This window comes from Arvicola amphibius, chromosome X (assembly GCF_903992535.2).
Source record: "Arvicola amphibius chromosome X, mArvAmp1.2, whole genome shotgun sequence".
Classification (NCBI taxonomy): Eukaryota; Metazoa; Chordata; class Mammalia; order Rodentia; family Cricetidae; genus Arvicola; species Arvicola amphibius.
This window is the reverse complement of record NC_052065.1, coordinates 120779984-120800579: the sequence shown is the minus strand read 5'-3', so window position 1 is coordinate 120800579 and position 20596 is coordinate 120779984. Positions and strand designations below refer to the sequence as shown.

The following is a 20596-nucleotide window of genomic DNA, read 5'->3' as shown; positions in this document are numbered from 1 at the left end:
TTCTAAGCATTCTCTAGAAAGAAACCTATTACCTACACCCCTGGCCCTTTTAACCCTTAGATTTAGTATTTTCCTCGGATGGAAACATTTTTACAATGGTTATGGGGAACATATGTATGGTCGTGTGTGTACACATGTGAGTATGGACATGTGAGTGTGTGGGGGGTTGCACATGTATGTGTATCTACATGTGGAAGCCAGTGATCAGTTTCCCCAGGCCATTCCTCAGGAGCCCTTCCCTTTAGGTTTTGAGATAGGGTCTCTCATTGAGACCCAACGGGCTTACTGATTAGGCTGGTGCACCAAGCTCCAGGGATGTGCTATCTCCACCTCCCTGGCACAGAAGTTACAAGGATGAGTCTAGCCACATCCCAAGGTTTTTGGTGGGAGCCAGGGATCAAATTCAGGTCTTTTTTTTTTTTAATTAAAAATTTCCGCCTCCTCCCCACCTCCTATTTCTCTCCCCCTCTCCCCACTCCCCTCCCCCTCCCTCCACTCCCCTCCCCCTCCCTCTCCAGTCCAAAGAGCAGTCAGGGTTCTCTGCCCTGTGGGAAGTCCAAGGTCCTCCCTCCATCCAGGTCTAGGAAGGTGAGCATCTAAACAGACTAAGCTCCCTCAAAGCCAGTACATGCAGTAGGATCAAAACCCAGTGCCATTGTTCTTGGCTTCTCAGTCAGCCCTCATTGTCTGCCATGTTCAGAGAGTCCGGTTTGATCCCATGCTTTTTCAGTCCCAGTCTAGCTGGCCTTGGTGAGCTCCCATTAGACCAGCCCCACCATCTCAGTGGGTGGGTGCACTCCTCTTGGTCCTGACTTCCTTGCTCATGTTCTCCCTCCTTCAGCTCCTCATTTGGGCCTTGGGAGCTCAGTCCAGTGCTCCAGTGTGGGTCTCTGTCTCTATCTCCATCTATCACCAGATGAATCTTCTATGTGATATGCAAGATATTCATCAGTATGGCTATAGGAAAGGGCCATTTCAGGCTCCCTCTCCTCAGCTGCCCAAGGAACTAGCTGTGAACATCTCCATGGATACCTGGGAATCCCTCTAGAGTCAAGTCTCTTGCCAACCCTAAAATGGCTCCCTTAATTAAGATATCTTCTTCCCTGCTCCCCTATCCACCCTTCCTCCATCCCAACCATCCCATTCCCCCAGGGTCTCCCCATCCTCCCCTCCTCACTTTTCTCTCTCCATCTCCCCATCTTCCCTTACCCCCACCCCACCCCCAACCCCAACACTTTACCAAGTGAGATATCTCCCCATCTTGTAACTGCCCCCCCTTATTTTCTTTATAGATCTGAGGCTCTCACGTACACATTTCTTCGTGGCATTATTGTGACTGCCTATGTCCTTATATGCCTGCGTAAGTTTTTGGGCTTCCGCCGTCGTCACTATCACCATCTTGAGTGTGGGAACATGCATGCTTTAGTGTGTTCATCGAGATCACAGAACGACTTTTGGGAGTCAGTTCTCTCACCTTTACATGCGACCCAAGAACCAAACTCAGATTATCAGGTTCTCATACCAAGCGCAATGGGGCATCTTACTGGACCAAGGTTCTACCTTTGTTGTTGTTTGGTTTTTGAGACACGGTTTCTCTATGTAGCCCTCTGGAGACCAGGCTGGCCTCGAATTCACAGTGATCCACTACATCTACCTCCCAAGTGGTGGGATTAAAGGTGTGTGCCACCACCACCTGGCTCCAAGGTCCCAATGCTAAAATCTGGTTTGTGCAGGTGTTGTAGCACAATGCCTGTAATTCTAGCACTCTAGGACGCTCAAGCTGGAAGGTGGAAATTTCCACTGAACAAATCAATCAGTTAATTCAATCTCATCATGCTTTAACCTCACTAAGTTTTGCTTTTAATGCAGCTAGGCCCTTATTTATTCCCTAGTGTTGATAAAGTGACGGCAGCCATTCCTTGCTTATCATTCTAGAGCTTTTTTTTTTTACATTTCTTTCTTTCATGTGGCTGGGGTGGGGTGTCTCACAGCAGGCATGTGGAGGTAGGTCAGAGGACAAATCGCACGATTGAGTGCTTCCACCCTGTGGGGTCTGGGAATCCAAGTCAGGCCATCTGGTTTGGTAGCAAAGGCCTTTAGCCACCTGAGCTATCTTTTGGCAACATTCTAGCATTTTCTATGTATATTTGAATCCGCATAATCTAGACATATCTCATTCCTGTCGGCACCAGGTCATATCAATCCATCTGCTCGAACCACTGTGTTCCGTTCACAGATCCAAGGTGACAGACTTCCAAAGATCACTCTCTGGGTTAGCCTCTTCACAGCCCTTCCTACTATTATGTCTTGTCCCCTAAGGGACACAGATTCTTGGCCACATCCAACATATTCTTCCAGGGCAGCACACTTCCTGTGCCCTGTTACCATGGCCACATCATGCAGAATGATTCTTTTAACACATGGGTACTCTAAAGAATCCTACAAAGGACTCCAAAGACTGAACCCCCAGCTGAGGAGGCTGCCAGTTTGCAATGCGTGGCCCCATGTTGCCTCCCCTCTGAACCTTTTCCTCATCAATCAGGTGAAGGGATTGTTACTGCAATCCATGGGCATTTTCATTCCCAAGCGCCACATACTCTATGGACTCTGGCCAAAGCTAGGGGATTGAGACATAAGCTTAGCTAGTACCAAAGGTCAAGTGCTCTGTGTGTGTCACTTTCAGTGACCTCCCTAATTAGCCAAAGCAGTAGCCAGGTCCCCCTTCCCAGCATTCTTGTTTCCTCATGGGTCCTGGCCACTCCTCGCCTTCCAACTCCCCCAGCTGCATGCAGCCACTGAAGTCTGGGATCCCCATAAGAAGTGCCAGGCTCTAGGGAGGCAGCACCTGCAGTCCTCACAGCATCTCTGAGGCACGTGTGGATGTTTCTATATACAAAGACATGGCAATACGTAGACAATGACATTTAGTTCAGTCACCCACCTACAAAGCAGTGGTGCCAGTGTCCAAATCCAAGTCCGGCTGACTTGGATCCACCCCCCACCATGGTTCATGAGTGGTATAGGGTGACTTGTAGGTAGGGTCAAAGCCACCAAAGCAGTATCACCCGTGGTCAGGACAGAACCCTTGCTAACACTGATCGTGATGTATTAGTACCCATGACCGCACTAAGCTCTGCGATCCTATCACATGCATACACTTTTGAAGTGAGTCATTTTATTTCATTTAAGAAATAAGCTTAATGAGTTGTCGATTGTCCAGGATTTGAACCCAGACAACCTGGCTTCAGGTTATCACCCTGTTAGCAATAGGTTAGTGTGTTCTGATCCAGATGGGGCCTGTCTTCCGACAGTGTAGTAACTAGATATGTAACCCTGTTTCTCCCGAGCCCTGTCATGTAATAAACAGGTGTCTTCTAAAGTAGCAGATATCCTGATCAATTTCCTCATTGATGTGCCACTTCCGTGCTGTGCACTGTCCTGATACACTAGTATTATGCCCAAACCCACTGGACTGGAAGCCACATAACTCATGCTGGGGAAGGACTCTGGAATTCTGGGAAGGGAAGGAATGCTGGGCAGAACAGCAAGACAAGAGCTCGCAGAGGTGGACGGTGCTGGCATGGAGCAGAGGCAGAGCCTTAGAAACCTAGATAATAGGCTTTCTTCAGTGGTTTTAGGGTGTGGCTACAGGCAATCTCTCTAAAAAGGGGCACACCCAAAGAGGACGTTCACATTCTTGATGATCATAAGAGGCCTGGGTTCAATCTACAGCAAAATGGAAAAAAGGCTTGAGGTGAATTCTGACAGGCCTCAACCCTTCTCAGATGGCAAACACTTCAGCTGATGAAGACCACGCTGACCCCAGTATCTCTCAAAATTCTGATACCCACAAAAGAGAACCATTTTTTTTTCTGCCAGAGGACTTGTGAACGCCTGCCACCCCTCCAATCAGCCATTAGCACACATGTAGCTTGAGAGCATCCCATGAGAGGAAGGACTGGGCACAGGAAGTGAGCACAGCCGGCACCCATTGCCACTGCTATTGCTGGTGGCCCCTTGGGCCCTCTTAAAATAACCTCTAGGGTAGGCGAAGGGTGGATGGGTAAGAATATGAGCTTCAAGAGTTCCAACTCCACAGAGAGAGGCACAGTATACCAGGTCAGCCTCTCCCTCTGCTCTCCCTCTCTCAAGAGGAGACAATGGCCCAAAGCACGAAGGGGGGGTGCAGGTAGGAAGGGCAGATGGGAAAGACACAATAGCACATGGATCCCAGGCTCTAGAGGGCCAAAGGGAAAAGAATGAAGGAAGTGAGGGGAAAGCATGATTCCTTCTCAAATGGCCTCACCTGGGAGTCCCTTCCTGCCTGTGCTATCCTGCCCGTGCAAGCATCATTGGCTCTTGGCTTTTGCAGAAATCTGGGAAACACTTTGAGGCTAAAAAAAAACTGAACCGCGGTGGTGCTATAGGTTTGTACACTGCACTGAACTGAGTATATCCTTGAAAGGTCCCCGAGTTTCTGAAGCAGCAGCATATTACACACGCGTGCTTCCCTTGGGCAGAATAATAAAAAGACAGGAGACGTATTCTTTCTATGCTGCTTTTATTTTTGTAAGGATACACTGAAACGTTAGATGGAAAGAGCTAATGACAGTGTGGAAGTGAGCTGGCGGCATCTACAACCACTGCTACAGTAATATATGATATGTATTTTCATTACATGTTTACCTTGATATCGTCTCTTTATATATGTAATATAATGGACAATACAGTTAAGTAGGTATCCTGTGTTTCAGAGAAGCAGGAGGTGGAAAACCAGTCCTGCCTGGGGAGGATGATGACCCCCAACAGCCCCCGAGACCCAGCTAAACTCTTGAGGGAAAGTTCTAAGAATCACAAGAAAAGGGACTTTGTGGTTTTCTTGAACACAGACAAAGAGCAGACAACTATGTCACAAGGGATTCAACTTGTCACGGTTTTAATATGTCATATTCTTGTTGATGACAGCCCTGTCTGTGCCTGCACAGCTGCCCCTCTTGAGTTTTTGTCTCTTTTATATGATGGATCTCAAAACTGCAGGGACGTCTGAGGAGGCTCAAATATTGTCATGCAAGTTTCCAAACCCATAAACTATTTTTACTATTAATTAAAACACAATTTTAAAAAATGAACAAGGACAGGAGGGTTAGTTTTGTTAAGCTTCCAGAAAGTCACAGTGACAATGTTCTGAAACAGGCTCGTTTGCTCAGATCTGCTTACACTCTCCAAATCACCTGTGTGCTCCATGCTTCAAAGCAGGGATGCTCAGAAAACACGCCACGTGGGGGAGTCAAACGTTAGTAGAGGGGGGGGGGAAATCACTTGAGAATTACAGCTAAGTTCAAAATGTTAATTCTCTGGAAATTTGTGTTAGTCATGTGACAGCACAAAAGAACAAAAGGAAGGCCAGAGTTTTGATGAAGTTAAACCATGCACTCTGGCAAGTTCTTCTACTGCTCACAGAAGAAGGTGAGCAGGGAGTTGGAGCAGCCGCTACAACTCTTGCGCATCAGTCGTGTGACAGCATAGTGGGCCCAGATGAGCCCTGGAAGGCATCTCAGTGGGAGCCTTATCACCTATGCTTCTTGTTTACATCATCAAGTGGCTACATGGTTAGCACTGTTCTGCTCTATGAGAAACATGCAGAAGAGTCCATCTAAGTTTTTGTTTTTGCCATTGCAGCAACAGAGAAATTATTTTTGCTGCAAGGTTGCTCTTTGCTAAATCCTAATATGATCACTGTGTGCCCTTGGTTGAGTAATACTGTAAAATGGGAGAAAGGACAGAAGGAGCAACTTTGAAGGTGGAAACCCACTCTTCCTCTACGGATGGTAACAGAGCGAGTGAGCCAAGGACACAAAGCATGGTTCAAATACCATTTTACAGGACAGGAGCCCCTGTCAAGTTACAGCTTTTTGGCACAGTCGGGGCAATACACCTGCTCATTATGAAACACAAAGCGCTTGTTGGCCAGATTCACGGAGCATTTTTTGCAGTGGAAGCAGTAGTCGTGCCAGGATTGTCCTTCATAGGCCACCACACTGGAGCCTTTACCAAACCCTGTGGGAAAACACAAGAAAACAGAGAGAACAGCTGAATGAAGACAGATGAGGAACCCAGGAGTCAGAGATAAAATGACAACTTGCCCGATCATAGAGTCGACAGGCACACAGTCAGTGTCTGCCCGGCTCTCTGCTCCCCTCTACTCGACCGCGCATTGTCTCCCACCGCGCATTGTCCCCCGCGCCGCCACTGTCCCCCGCGCCGCAGCAACCCTTCTATGGCTGTCAAGGACCTGAAAAGATGCCAGAGCTCAGCCAATGGCTTCCCTGATTTAAAGAATCCCTGTTCCCATGCCACCACCACTATAGCTCTGTGACGCGCACCGACCTCCCAGCATAACCAGTGTCTTTTAAAGTCAGGGCCATGGCATCAAAGTGGCCACCAGGAGGCAAACTTGGGCTGTTTGTGGGGTGTGCACTTACCGGGCCTCGAGGAGCTGCTAAGCTTCGATTTTTTCTATAAAGAACCACCACCCACGAGGGACAAGTCCTCTCTCCACCCGGATGCCTGCCCCGGAGGTTGGCGCTGGGAAACAGGGTGAGAGGCAAGCGTTTCCCGTGGCACACTGGGGGCTTCCTAGCTTTAGAGACTGGGTGGCTCACTCTTGACACAGTCCTTTTCCCTGAGGATGGCAAAAGTCTTCTCAAATGTACATTTCAAGGCTCCCCGGGGAAATGGGAAAATTGGAGGCAAGGGAAAGGGCTCAGGGCACGTGGATCGCGGCCGCAAGATGAGGAATGAAGTGATTAGCTTTGCTTCTGATCACAAAAAGATTAAAAATAAATAAAAATGACCCTGCTAGCAGGTCCCTCTGCACTAGCCTTCCACTATGGGGTGGTATAATACCAGCTTTTAGTTTTCCAGCCTCCCTAGCCCTCCCCATCCCCTCTTTTTACCCCCTCCCGGCTCTCCCACCACTAACCCCTTCCACCCCTTGTGCCTGCCCCACCCCCACCCAATTTCACCCCTGTGCAGCGCTTGCAAACTGGCATGGCTAGTTGGTCAATAGTAGTCAGGAAGTGTTCTGCATTGCAAGGGTTAATCTGGCCTTGGAGATAATCCAAACTATTTGGGGGAGGCCTTTGGAGCCACCATTGTAGGGGCATTGTCTGGGGGGCTTTGTGGATGAAACCGACGCCAGGAAATGAGAGATGGTTACCATGCACAAAAAACTAGCCTGGCAGACTTAGCAAGGACTCTTTAGCCTACCAGTGATGGGGTTCTTGCATCCAGCACACTTCTTGGCCACAAAGTTCTTGTAGCAATCCACGCAGTAATACTGGTCCTCCACAGCGGTGAAACGCTGCCCAGCCAGCTTCTTAGAGCAGGTAACACACACAAAGCACTCGGCATGCCAGGGCTGATCCTGGTAAGTGATTCCTCCAGATGTGATGGCCTAGACCAGGGAGTGTAGCACCGGGATTCAGATTCAACACCCAGGCACTATGCTGGGTGCTTTGGTATACAGTATCTCATTTTATCACCATTACAGCCATGGGAGGCAGGTGCTATTATTATCCCCAATTTACAGATGAAGACACCAAGGCCTAGAGAAGGTCAGCCTCTTCAGAAGCCAATGAAGTAGAAGAGGCAAGGCCTCCAGAGCCAGGGCTGCCTGGCTCAGAATGGAGGGGCACACACGCTGATGACCAGAATCAGCTGTGGCACTGCTTTCTAACCCCAGGCTCCTCATCTGCAAAATGGGCACAATAATTCCAACGTCACAGGGCTATCATGAGGATGGAATGAGATAGTGTGTGTGCAAGTGTGTTGCAGATTGTCCAACACCAGGGAACAACGTTCGGCGCACAATTACCACAACATACCTTGTTGCACTTCACGCAGTGCTTGGCAAACTTGGTCTCATGGCAAGTCACACAGTAGAAGTCCTCCCCTTTAGGGAAGAAGCTTCCGGTCCCAATGACTTGCTTGCAGTTGCTGCAGGTGAAGCAGTCTTTATGCCAGATGGTGCCCTTGTATTCCACGTTCTGGTCTCCTGCAGAGGGAAGCAATCAAATAGCCACACTGACAGGCTCTGCAGGGGGCTGCATCCGCTCAGCTCCCCAGCCCGCCCCCAGAGGCGAGGGGATGCAGGCCCTGCAGTCAGTAGCCTCCCTCAACCTATCCCCACGTGTTACTTGCAGTCAGTCATGCCAACGGAGGGTTCTGTTACAGGTGGGGATGAGGCACCTGAACCCCCACTCCCCCACCTCCACCCTTGCAATAACTGAAGAGTTTCACTAGGGGGACTACCTAACCCAAAATGCCTGAGGGAGAAGCATGCACCAGTCACTTAGTACACCCAAAGGAGAAAAAGCTACATACTTTTCACTTCATTCTCTTGCCACAGACTGTTCTTGCCAGTGTTCTTTAGTCTCCGAGTGTGTGCGTGTGTGCGAGCATATATATGTACGCATATATACGCGTATGTATATGTGTACATATATGTGCTAAAATCTCAAAAGCAGCTCACAGCAATGTTAGCCCCACCAGGACAAGCAAGCACACACCATGTCTGCCCTCAGGGTAGGAGGGGGCCAGTACCTGCCACAATGGCCTTGAAGCACCCTTTGCACCTGGGGGAGTCCTCCCGAGTGGCGCACTTGTTGCACAGGATCTTGCCATCCTTGGACACAAAGGTCTCGCTGGCCAAGGGGTGAAGGCACTTGGCACAACGGAAGCAGGTGTCATGCCAGTAGCGATTCTTATAGTGCACCTCCTGGACATCAAGCAGAGCAGGGTGGCCACGGTGAGGGGCACTGGGGGCAGTGGCAGTAGCCTTACCATCAGACACCAGGTTCTCCAGGGCCGGGGAACTACTCACTCAGATGTCAGCCCCTTCCATGTGGGGGTGCCCTGTGCTTTTAGGAGTAACAGAATACTGAAGTGTAGATGAAAGCCTCATACTTCCCAAAGGACATAAGAGGAGAGGTAGGAGAGCCCTCAGCACAAATCTGAAATCCGAAACGCTCCAAAACCTGAAGCTTTTTGAGGGTTAATAGATCCCACAAGAAGAAGAAGAAAAGCACATCTGGTCTCATGTGCTGGGTCACAGTCACAATGTCAAAGCGCAACACACAGTTTATCCTGCATCCCTGGGGAAAACAAGACCTTTCCAGTACGTTTAGCTACAGCACATAAACGTCATTCCACACACAATTACTTTCAAAAAGTAACAACCATAAAAGAAAAGGAGGCCAGAGGCCATGAATTTGAGAGAAAGCTTGCAAGGGCTGGGGAATGGCCAAAGGGGCTGGAAGGAGAAAAGGGAAAGGGGGAAATGAGAGGATTGTATTTAATTAAAAAAATAAAAACATTGTATAAAATCACCTTCAAGCTATGCACACAGAAGATAAATAGAATGTGAATAAATTTTGTGTTTATACTTGGGTATTGTTACCAAGATCTTTCATTAAATATGTCCAAGAATTATAAAATAAGAAAATCCAAACTCAACCACTTCTCTTGCCACGCATTTCAGATAAAAGCCATTCAGCCTGTACAAGTCAAGAGCTGCGAAGGCCTTAGTGGGCCATCTAGTCCAAGGCCCGTATTACTCTATTTTAAGCTGGGGGCATGAAAAGTACCCTAGGCAGCAGAGAACCTGTCTCAAGTACTTAAGGCTGCTGTGACGAAAACGGCGGGCGGCGTTGCTGGCAAGGCTGCAAGAAAGCACATGAAGCCCAGCCCGCCCGGTTCCCCCTCGGGGACAATAGTTACCTTGGCATCCGCGCTTATGGGCTTGCGGCATTCCACGCAGGTGTTGGCGCAGAACTTGTCGAAGCACTTCAGGCAGCAGTGGTGGCCATCCTTCTGCACATACTTCTTCCCCTGCAAGGGGTCCCTACAGTAGTGACAGTCGAACTTCTCAGACATGGTGCCCACCTTATAGCTGGAGGGACCTGGAAAGGCAAGCAGGAAGAACAAATGGGCAAGGGGAAATACAAGGGTGCCCTGTCACAGAAGGCCCCGGAGGTTCCTGCACACTGCTGCCATGGAGCTAGGAAAACCCTCTAGTCCTCCGGGCCTAGCTTCCACTTGAGCTTGGCTAGTTACCAAGTGCCACGACAACTGATACTTCACTATGGCTCCCAGGAAGAAAATACCTCTGATTTGAACACTAAATGCCACATGTCAAGGACCAGCAACTCCCTGGGGACATGTCAGAAATCACTATGCTGACTCACAGAGGACACTAAGGAGGGCAAGAGAACCAGTACTTATTCTAAGGGGGATTCTGGGAGATCCATCTGTTGTTGAAGCAGGAGTGGAAAGGTAAGGTGGGACAGCGAAAGAAGGAAGACTACTAGGCAAGGCAGCCATGAACTATCGGTCCCAGTGAGGTGAAGCTTTGTGATGCAACAAGACCAAACCTTTCTCAGGTCTGCTCACTGACCTACTACCTTCTGGCATGTTTGCTGCTCGAAACAGCAAAAGTTTCAAGTTGAATCTGGAAAACTGACTTCTGCAAAGGTTCAAACTAATTCCAAGGACCTCCTCCCTCCATCCCCTTCCCATGAACGAACTCCCTCAGCTGTGGCCCTAGATAACCATATATAACAGGTCTGCCAAGTTCCAGAGCCCTGCTAATGTCTTCCGTAGCCCCTCTGCCAAGTCATTTACTAGAGAATCCTGCCACCAGGGAGGCACCAAATTTGAGTTTCTATTAGTTTCCAATTTCTATACACATGTGCTAATTTTTCCTATCACACTTAAAAAGGGGAATTTACAGGAGTAAACAGACAGCAATTATTTGTATTAGAAGTACAAGAACCGAAACTATCTGAACCCAAACTATTCATCCACCATATAATTTTGAGAAAGAATGGAGGAAAGAAACGAGCAGTCCCGCTACTCACCGCAGCTCTTCCACCAACTGAATGGCCCAAACTCCTGCTTTGGGTTCCATTCCCAGTTTTTTTTTTTTTTTTTTTTTTAAATACAACCACATGTCCAAGTTGTTTGGATCCTGTTGCCGTAGGCAACCAAATAGCAGAGAGTGAGCTAAGGAAACCACACCCTTTGTCTGGGAACCCGCTTGGGTGGCTTGGGCAGAGGCTGATGAACTCTCACTCAGACTTGTCAATCTCTGCAGCCTGTCACTCAACAAGGGAAAGCCAGCCATGGAACACACACAATGCCTGCTGCTTTCCATTGCCACCTCCCAGGCCCCTCATCTCAGAGAGCTGACTCGGGAAGTAAATGAGTGACATTTCTGTACCACAACAGTTGCCTGGCACAGTTCTGTCATTGTCAAATCAATAGGGAAGAGTACCAGGGAGAGTCCCTTGTGTGCCTAGGTTAGATACAAAGTGCATCCAACAAGGAAGCCGGGCCCATCTCCTGGAGTTACTCAGCTACTTTGCGGCATCTGTTCAACTTCCTATAGCCTACAGGCACCAGTACCCATGGCCATGACAGCCTGTGGGAAAATCACTCTCCATTTGTTCTAGCTGGTCTCTCCATCTCATAGAGACTCTTGTTTTCTTCTCCATGTGGCAATTGTATAACAAAGCTTTCTTGCTAAGGGCTGATTTGAGGAACCAAGTGATTCTTTAGTAAGGGCATATGCCACATCAGCCTGGTGGTACAGACCTGCAACCCCTGTTATAACCTCAGAAGACTGATACAGAAGGACCACAGGCTCAAGGCTTGTTTGCACTATAGAGTGAGTTCAAAGCTAGCCTATGCAACTTAGCAGAACTGTCATCTCATGATTTTTATTTCAAAAAGTTTTAAAAGGCTGAGGATACAGCTTAGGGGCAGGATCCTTGTCTAACACACACAAGTCCCTGCTTTTAATCCTTGGTACCACAAAATAAATAAAATGGAAGAGTAACTACAAGGACCTCAAATGATCAGTGGCTCCTTAGTACCAATGGCAAGGAAATAGAATTTGTACAGCACAACCACCCTGATGCAATTAGCCCTTCAGACCCTATCACCTAGGGCCACATTGGAAAAGCAATCATTCTCTCTTACTGAGTTGCCTTTTTCTTTTTACTACCGCTCTTTTAATGTCTAGAAAAGCACTAGTGAACTCCAAATATTTCTATATCCAAGAACTATACTGACCATGCCTAAAAGGAGCTGCCCTACCTTTTGATATTGCTGAGCTCTAATTTTCTGGTTAAAATATAGGTGCAGGAGAGATGGCTCTGAGGTTAAGAGCACTGACTGCTGGCTGCTCTTCCAGAGGCCCGGGAGTTCAATCCCCAGTAGCCACATGGTGACTAATAACCATCTGACGCCCTCTTCTGGAGAGCAGGCATACAAACACACATAACACTGTACGCATAATAAATTAATCTTTTACAAAAAATAGGTGATGTCACGCGAAAGGAAAAAAATACCAGAAAAGACAGAAAATTCCCTTTCCAGCTATCTAGGAATTTTGTTTTGGCTTTTCTTTGAGACAAAGTCTAATTCTGTAGCCCAGGGCTGGTCTTGAACTTGTGGTGAACCTTCTACTTTGACCTCCTAAATGGTGAAATTTTTATAGGCACGAGCCACTATGGCTAGCTGGTGCCTAGAGGTTTTCAAAAGGAGGCCTACAAACACTGGCTCATAGTGCCAGAGATGTACCCACCGAGCCTGCTTACTTTACAAGCATTTATTCTGAGCCAGTCCCACCCTTTGTCACTGCTCAGTCCCATAGCTACAGAACACGACCTGCTCAGCTTCTAGGCGTGCAAACGACCCCAGAATCCACAGCTCACCAATGAACACAGAAGTATCCAGGGGCGGGATTCCAACCTTTTGACACTGTGATATGATGTTGTCATCTACAAATGTGTTGGGCCCCATTTGTAGCTATCCTGGGATGCTGTGGGTAGTCTGTGGGTAGCAGGCTCGACACGCCTGTACCAGAGTATATTGAAAATGCCTATCAATGAACACACACACGCCCATATCATTCCTTTAACACAAGGTCCTAAAGCATACCACGGAGACACTAGACGAGCCAACTCCAAGTCAATGATACCAACAAGGAAGGTCTTGGGTCTCAGTGCTTTCATGTTTTTGCTTTCGGCAGTACGACTTTTTTGTTCTTGAAAGCTAGGAGGAATCAGGATCACCTCAGATTCCCCAGCACAGAATGCTTAAGGCCAGATTCTGCATACAGCTGGAGAAAACAGGTTTCAAAGGGACTATTTTAGGACTGATTTTTAACAGTTGACTTAAGTCATTTCTATGGGTGGAAACACCCACACCTATTAATCAAGATAAAATAGCATGTCTATGAATGTTGGTTTTATTGCCTAATGCACAAACAATCTGGGATACTTAAAAGTATGTTAGTAATGTCAAATTTGTGAACTTTAATAATTTTTTTTATTTTATGTGCATTGGTGTTTTGCCACCGGTGTCGGGTGCCCTGGAACTGGAGTTACAAACAGTTGTAAGCTGCCATGTGGGTGCTGGGAATTAAACCCTGGTCCTCTGGAAGAGCAATCAGTGCTCTTAACCACTGAGCCATCTCTCCAGCCCTAGAATAGACAGATTTTTTTACATATGAGAGCTCTGTCTACAGTACGTCTGCATGCCAGAAGAGACATCAGATCCCATTATAGAGAGTTGTGAGCTACTATATGGTTGCTGGGGCTTGAACTCAGGTCCTCTGGAAGAGCAGCCAGAGCTCTTAACCACTGAGCCATCTCTCTAGCCCTTAATATTTTTTTGTGATAAATCTAATGGAAACTTTGGGCAACCTGGATTATCCAACCTCATTTGTCTAACTGTGTAATTATAATTGCCGTATAGCATGTGCTTCGCTACAGAGCTGGAGAAACATACTCCTATATTCGCCACAACAAAACTTCATATAAAATATGGGTCGTATGTTCAAGATTGGAACATTCACAGGAGTTAAGGATGTCAAGAATCCATCTGAAAAAAGGCAATGCCTGCACAGAGGTCCTTAAAGGAGATTACATGTCCTTAGTGGTGGGGACCATGAAAGATGGAGCTACACCAGAATTCATGGGAGGAGAAAAGCTTCCAGCCCTGCCTCCAGCCTCCATTAGAAATCAGTAGATGAGAAAGAAAAAAAATGAACCTCTTGGGGGAGGGGGCTCTCTACTCTTGCTGACCTCATACTCTTCAGCGTTTATCTCTTAAGATGTCATTTTACCTCTTTAGCAATTTGCAAGTCTACGCAATGTTCAACCTTTTATATTCTACAAGCTTCCAGACACATACATCTGCCTTGACCTAGGGTGGTTTTAACGCATCATTAAATGAAAATTTTGCTGCATGTGATTACAATGCTGCCTCCCTTACTGCCTCTTCTGTGAAGGACACTGTGTTCCAGGGTAGCTCCTCTGATGAATTTTAATCTCATGTGGTCTTCATTTATACATGGTAGGGAGGTTTCTGTCACAGAAACTTCTACCATTGTAATAGAAGCCCAAGGACCTAGTCTGGACCTTCTGTATAGAAATCTTTCAGTGTGCCCTGCTGGCAGAAAGGTAGAGAAAGGTCACCACTGTTAAGCTTCTAAACTTCACTGTGTGGACAGGAATTCACAATGGACTCTGATCCAATGAGGTCAGCCTCTATTTCTAAGCAATATTGATTTTCCCTCTGAGAATTTTTTTTCTTTTGTGAACCAAATTCTCTTCTGCTTTCACAGATGAAGGAACCTAATACAATGTAAAATACTATGTCCTGATTTCAAACCTCACCTCCCATTATCCTAGGGTCTCCAAATCTAAGTTATACCTCCCAGTCATGTGAATTGTGATCTGATTTTTCTAAGATATCTTTCATATAAATGTATTTAAGGTAAGTAACTCTGGATGCTTAGCTTAATCCTGTGAGAAATGTGGCTAGCTGATCAAATGCTACCTATCTATCCTAGGTTGGCAGGCTGATTTTCTTTCTATGCCTGCTTCAAAAGACACATCATTCTTCACTTAATAAGAAAGCTTCCTATCAGAAAAAAAAATCTTGACTTATTTCCAGAGTGCCAAGAGGTGACTACAGAAACCTCAATATCTCAACAACAAAGGATTGAAGGGGCTGAGAGGAGGGGCTCAATCAGTAAAACGCCATTGTGAGAGCATAAGGAGCTGACTTTGGATACCCAACACCCAAATAAAAAGACAGGTACAGTGGTGTGTGCCTGAGGAAGAAGTGACAGGAAATCCCTAAAGCTATAATGACCAGCCAGTCTAGCTCAACTCATCAGCTCCAGGGTCAGTGACAGATCCTGTCTCCAAAAATAGGGTGGAGAGTGACTGAAACCCCAACACTGACCATGCACGTGCATGAGTGTACACGCGCACGTGCGCGCACACACACATCTAAGCACTCTCACACAGATGTATACACATACAAAAGAAAATGACCTAGCTTCAAATTTAATCATATACCCATCCAACGAACCATAAAACAAAGTAGGAACCTCCATTTGCCCCTCAAACCAAGTAGTTCAAGTTAACATTTCAGGAGAAAGTGGGTGTCATATGGAGGTGACTTTCTTATGTGCTCTAACAGCGCAAACACTGAACACCACCCAGATGGAAAACAAAGCCCAGCTTCTCCCTACTGTTTATGGCTTGGTGCAGCACATCGGTGCCATAGCAATAAATGCTGGCTTCCAAAGAAAAGGACATACTGCACTCCTGAGGACATTCAGCAAATATGGAAGGACGCCTCAGCTGATGAATAGGACACTTGTGTCACAGACATGCTAATACACCCGGAAGTGTCATCAGACATTTGAGAACACACACCTAAATACCCTCAGGGAGACGGAGCTTATGAGTCATAGCTGAAAAGCAGTCTATCAAATATCATAGAAAAATCAGCAAGGGTTATTTATTTTTGGCTTAAAAATAGAACATGAACACAATGATTCAATGTTACTAGCAATTTCTCTAGAATGCCACATTTGGTAAAAAAAAAAAATAGAAGCTCTTTTGGGTAACTGATGTGCAACTAACACCATTTTAGTTTATGTCTGGTGTCGGGAGGGTTGGATATGGTGTCATTAAATGAAAACGTCTCTGCTTCTATTCTTTCACCAGACAAAGTCATCCTACAACCACTCTTATCTTAATGTTGTGCATGCCATATACGCAGCATGTCATGCTGTCTCTCAGAAGGGAAGAAAGTTCGTGACCAGTGGCCATGGAACATGTCTTTTTAATTTTTCCAGCCGGGGAAAAGTGGTAGGCAGTCATTTAGTGGTCATTAAGAATACAAAATGTTCCCCTGGCTTCGCCCAGTGTTTGGCTGTGGGTCTCTGCCTCTGCTCCCATCAGCTGCTAGATGAAGCCTCTCTGACAACTGGGCTAGGCACCAATCTATGAGTATAGCAGAATATCATTAGGAATCATTTCATTGACTTTTTGCCAGTCATACTTGGTGCTACGAAGCCAGGGGAACCCCACAAAAGATGGGGAGAAAGGAGTCTAGGAATTAGAGAGGTTGAGGACATCAGAAGAACATGGCCCACAGAATTAACTAAGAAGAGCTCAGAGGGGCTCACAGAGACTGAAGAGATAATCATGGACCCTGAATGGGTCTGAGCTAGGTCCTCTGCATATATCTTATGGTTGTGTAGTTTGGTGTATTTGTGGGAATCCTAACAGTGGGAGTGGAGGTATTTGACTCTCTTGAATGTTCTTGGGACCCCTTCCCTCCTACTGGGTTGCCTCATGCAGCCTTGATATGAGGGTCTGTGCCTAATCTTATTGTAATTTGTAATGGGATATTCGGCTGATATCCCTTTTTGAAAGGGAAATGGAGGAGGAGTGGATCTGGGAGTGAGGAAGGTGGGGGAAGGGGGCCCGCAAACAGTGGAGGGAGGGGAAACCATGTTTGGAAGGCAATGTACAGAGAATAAAAATTAAAAATTAAAAAACGGGAGAATACAGAAAGTCTGGTTTCACCCTCAGCCTAATCCGCTGACTCCCATTCTTCAGTGATTTAAGAAAGCAGTCCATTCCGACCCCTCACCTCTTCCCCCAACTCCCAATTTCCATTTCTGGCATTTAAAAAGACCTGGAGGGTATGACGGCTACTGGGCAGCTGGCTGGTGAAAAGAACTAGAACTGTAGGGTAAAACAAAATGATCTTAGCTCTCTCGAAACCCTCATCCTGGCCCTTGACTTGAGAGCAAAAGGGTAAAAGGAACTGAACTGATGTTTTAACAGATAAAAATGTTCAGTGCTGAATGTACACATTTTGTCCTTAAAATGCCTTCTGATTGTGTGGATGGACACTAAAAATGAATCCAAATCCAAACAGCTGAACCTTCATTTTGCTCAAATGAAGCCCATTTAAGAGCAACACTGATTTTCCTTCTGTGAGAGCTTCTTTCTTTTCTATGGAACTAGTTATCCTCTGCTTCCATAGACCAATGAACTTAACACAATGCACACTGTAATTTCTTGATTTGAACAATCATATAACAAGTGTAAACAACTGTTCTAACAATTGAGGTATTATTTATTTGTATTATTTATTATTTTATTACATTATTACTATTATTAACTAACAACTTAGGTATCATTTTTAGGTATGCCATAAATACCACCTATTAAGCCGATTGCTCTGACCGTTAATTAGTAATTAAGTCTCCCAGCTGATATGGAGTCAAGGTCCATTAGGACAACTGGTACAGCTGACTGCTTGGCAGATAATCACAATCTCTGGCATGTGTTTGTAAAACTGTCGCTGAGGGCTACAGAGAAATCTTCAAACAGCTTTTAAACACTTAGAAACGAAGCAGGAACATGCACATCAATGAATTAAAGTGCGAACTCCATTGCTGTATACGTGCTTTAAAACACCGAAAGGCCATTTCTTCAAAAAGTGTTTCTGTTGTCAAAATATCAACAGGCAATCCCAGGTTTCAAAAAATAAAACTCCAAAAAATAAAAAAAAATAAATAAATATAAAAAGACTACCATTAGTAGTAACTTTGTCCCTTAACCTCCAAGTTGGGAGACGGGACCAAGTTTTTGGTTTCTACCCATCTATCTTACTTCATCAGCTCCAAGAAAGGGAACTGTTATTTGGGCAGAGGGCAAGAGAGCAACAGCCACATTCTTGGCTTTGGGGAGTGATCCAGACAGCAGGCTAACTTCACAGAACTGGACTTTCATCCTCCAGCGCCTGTTTCGCAGGCATCTTGTGTAGAGCCAAAAGGCTCCCTAATGGCAGACTATAAAACAGGAGGAACACCCTCACTCACTCTTGGTCCTTGTCTAGGGGATAGGAAACTTTTCCAGTTAAGAATAACGAATACCCTATTTTCCATAACAAAGAGACCTATAACTGTTTCTTTAGAAAAATTAAGAACATTGTCCAGAAGAAAGAAAGATGTGTCAGGTCCTTCATGGATACTTTAAGTCATAAATAACCCTTCTTCCCTCTTAGCCTTTGACAAACACCTGAAGTTAGACTTCAAGCATTGTAGAGCTGAAGAGCCCCCTTATAAATGACCCCAAATTCCTAATACTGCCCCCACAAAACAAAGAAAAACTTCCTTCCTCACATCATCTCTTAGTTTCATAAGATATCCTGAAAATGTAAAACAATGTTTACAAAAGTCAAATGTCTAAACTTACTTGAGGAAGAAGACTTTCATCTTTGAAACAGCACAAGAACAAAATAGATATCAGCTGGGATTTACTTACCATTTACACAACGCTAAAATCATTCAATCCAAAATTATCTTTAGACAAATGACAGATTCATTGCCTGAAACAACTGCCCTTAAGCTAAGAGAAAGAACAGGGAGTTTTTACCTGAGTGTCTTTGAGAAGCCATGGCTCAGAGGCCAAGTTCAGGAGCAGCACCTAGACCGGTCTTCTCTCAAGCCCAGATGATAACGCTGTGCCTCATTTGTGAACATACATTTAAGGGGAAGCAGCTCACAAAAATAACCAAGAGCAGATGTCCCACCCCTCCCCTGAGATCACAACCTTAATCCCACTAGAAAATTCTTAACCATTTTAGGTGATCCAAGGGAGAAGAATAGGACCCAGTAAAAATACCACACGCTACATATAAATACCTGTGGGGCTACTCAGCATCCAAATTAGCTTCAGAGCCAGAGAGGCCACATAGAAAGTCATCCCTGTACCGGAATAAAATTTGGACTCAGCTCTGACATAGCTTAATGCTGAGCCAACCTTATTAATTCACTTTATATGCCACAGGAGCTTGCCTTTGATCCTATAAATCATGCCTTTCTGTCCTGCTAATGATGAAAGTAACTATAGGAGATGGACTTAGGCGACCACTGTAATTTAAAGGAGATTAGACACTACAATGAGAGAGATTTAGAGCTTTAAGGACATTTAATGTCTTCCTGGCTATGTACCAGCAAACAGCGGATCACTGAAATGGGGAATGATTGTGGCTACTCTAACCGCAGCATCAAAGAGAACGGTATAGGTCCCACACATGCACAACCCTGCTACATCTACAGTGTAAGATGGTCTGTCTTACACTTTTTGCTTCCAGGGACAATGATAACACATGAATACAGATATCAACTGTCATGCATTATAGTAGCTCCACGGACCATCACTGGCTGGATACTTGGCAATTGTGAACTGGTTCTAAGAAAAGCCTCAAAGTCTGTCTAGGACCTTTCCTTTGCCCTGGCTCCCACTTTACTGGCTTCCTTGCTGTCCCCTGCACCCTCTCAGCACAAAGTCTCTCCCAGTTGTTTCTTTTCCCATCTCAAGTCATCACTCAAGCCACTCAGAGACTGAAGTCACTGACCACCTGCACAGTTCCAACCTGGCTCATCTTGCTCCCATCCTCTCCTGCTACTCTTTCCCAATCTGATGCTCCTTCAGTTCTAAAGCCCTGCTAACAGCAGCCCTCAAAGTAACTTGTCTGCTTTTGTTTTGTTTCTCACTCTTCCCTCTGTTCTATGTTGGTGACGTGATCTAGAATACAACCCAGCTCCTGGGAAGTGTTCAAAAGTTATGCGTTAGAGGATTATATTAAGACAAGCCAAACGTGTCAATCATTCCTCCAAAACACAGTCCCATCTGGAATCTAAAAGGTGGCTTTGGTGCTGGGTGGCGGCGGTGCATGCCTTTAATCCCAGTACTCACTTGGGAGGCAGAAGCAGGCGGATCTCTGAGTTCGAGACCAGCCTGGTCTCCACAGTGAGTTCAGGGCAGCCAGGGCTCCACAGAGAAACCCTGTTTCAAAAAGAGTGGCTTTGGCTTTGCTATGAACTCTAAGGAGAGGTAGCAGAATTTCACTCTGGGACTGACCCTGGGCAAGCTAAACTCAACAACCACTAGTGTGTCTGATCACGCATGCTCCAGGCTGGGGGCTAGGGCAGTGCTTGTTTTGCTTGTTCTCACGCTCCTGCAGCACAGAGCATGCAAATGTGATGTGGACAGATGGGTAAATGAGTTTCCCAGTTTTTTTAACTTTAAGCTTTCAGGGAAAAGTTACTCTCAAAGATAACTAAAATTTCTGCCTACTCTTGGTTATTTAGAGACCGGCATAGGAATAAAATTCAGGATGTTTATTTAAAAAAATAAGCCTA

General features: G+C 45.9%; 1 protein-coding gene across 6 annotated transcripts in view; it reads right to left on the bottom strand.

Moving 5' to 3' along the window:
- Positions 1-4544: 4544 nt before the first annotated feature.
- Positions 4545-20596, bottom strand: part of Fhl1 (four and a half LIM domains 1) — a 61135-nt gene continuing 45083 nt past the window's right edge. For 4 of the 6 annotated variants that reach the window (XM_038316188.1, XM_038316190.1, XM_038316189.1 and 1 more), the window contains 5 exons: positions 9781-9962; positions 8605-8779; positions 7887-8056; positions 7270-7456; positions 4545-6057 (listed from right to left, as the gene is read on the bottom strand). In XM_038316188.1, the coding sequence (XP_038172116.1) occupies positions 5903-6057; positions 7270-7456; positions 7887-8056; positions 8605-8779; positions 9781-9936 (843 nt within the window). In that variant the 5' untranslated portion in view covers positions 9937-9962 and the 3' untranslated portion in view covers positions 4545-5902. Of the gene's footprint in view, positions 6058-6482; positions 6683-7269; positions 7457-7886; positions 8057-8604; positions 8780-9780; positions 9963-20596 lie in introns of those variants that run through there. The other 2 variants (XM_038316193.1, XM_038316192.1) reach the window with 2 other exon arrangements.